Below are 1,347 nucleotides of genomic sequence, written 5' to 3'. Positions count from 1 at the left end.
GTGTCATTGAAGTTTCTCATTGGGGTAACATTGCTGTAGAAGAAAATGTGGACTTGAAGCACACAGGTGCTGTGCTTAAAGGGCCCTTTTCACGCTATGATTACCAGAGACAGCCAGATAGTGGGATATCCTCCATCCGTTCGTTTAAGACCATTCTCCCTGCTGCTGCCCAGGATGTTTATTACCGAGATGAGATTGGCAATGTTTCCACTAGCCACCTCCTCATTTTGGATGACTCAGTAGAGATGGAAATCCGACCTCGCTTCCCTCTCTTTGGTGGCTGGAAAACTCATTACATCGTTGGCTACAACCTTTCAAGCTATGAGTACCTGTATAATTTAGGTGACCAGTATGCACTGAAGATGAGGTTTGTGGATCACGTGTTTGATGAGCAAGTGATAGATTCCCTAACAGTGAAGATCATCTTGCCTGAAGGGGCCAAGAACATCCAGATTGATAGTCCCTATGAAATCAGCCGGACCCTGGATGAGCTGCATTATACCTACCTAGACACATCTGGTCGTCCTGTGATTGTTGCGTACAAGAAAAATTTGGTAGAACAGTACATTCAGGACATTGTGGTTCACTACACATTCAACAAGGTCCTCATGCTGCAGGAGCCACTGTTGGTGGTGGCTACTTTCTACATCTTGTTCTTCACCGTCATCATCTATGTCAGGCTGGATTTTTCCATCACAAAGGATCCTGCTGCTGAAGCCAGGATGAAAGTGGCCTGTATCACAGAGCAGGTCCTGACCTTGGTCAACAAGAGATTAGGTCTCTACCGCCACTTTGATGAGACTGTTAATAGGTACAAGCAATCTCGGGATATCTCCACTCTCAACAGCGGCAAGAAGAGCCTGGAGACAGAACACAAAGCCTTGACCAGTGAAATCACATTGCTGCAGTCCAGGCTGAAGACAGAGGGCTCTGACCTCTTTGACAAAGTGAGTGAAATGCAGAAGCTGGATGCCCAGGTCAAGGAACTGGTGCTGAAGTCAGCGGTAGAAGCTGAGCAGCTGGTGGCAGGCAAACTCAAGAAAGATACGTACATTGAGAATGAGAAGCTCATCTCAGGAAAACGGCAGGAGCTGGTCACTAAGATCAACCACATCCTCGATGCTCTGTAGTCTCTGCCTATTGTGTTCTGAGTGGGCCAGGGTGGCTGCATTTGCAGATGGCGGGCAGGGTGGGAATGCTGCCCTCTGCATTTCCCAAAGGCTTTCACGGAGAAGCCCAAACCTACCTGAGGCAGCACAGGAGCTTAGTTCTTGTCCCTAAGTCTTTTTTTAAAAAAATATTTGATAATATCAAAACAAAAAAGCCCACCAAATCTCAACTTAAAAC

General features: G+C 46.8%; 1 protein-coding gene across 1 annotated transcript in view; it reads left to right on the top strand.

Annotated features, from left to right (window-relative positions):
- LOC102873244 (dolichyl-diphosphooligosaccharide--protein glycosyltransferase subunit 1-like) overlaps positions 1 to 1,130 on the top strand; it is a 1,877-nt gene extending 747 nt beyond the window's left edge. The window contains exon 2 of the mRNA XM_006889525.1: positions 6 to 1,130. Coding sequence (XP_006889587.1) covers positions 6 to 1,130 — 1,125 coding nt within the window. The remainder of the gene's footprint in view (positions 1 to 5) is intronic.
- Positions 1,131 to 1,347: the final 217 nt, after the last annotated feature.

The sequence above is a fragment of the Elephantulus edwardii genome, unplaced genomic scaffold (genome assembly GCF_000299155.1).
Source record: "Elephantulus edwardii isolate Elephantulus edwardi_28Jun2011 unplaced genomic scaffold, EleEdw1.0 scaffold00078, whole genome shotgun sequence".
Classification (NCBI taxonomy): Eukaryota; Metazoa; Chordata; class Mammalia; order Macroscelidea; family Macroscelididae; genus Elephantulus; species Elephantulus edwardii.
This window is presented reverse-complemented; position numbering and strand designations above follow the sequence as displayed.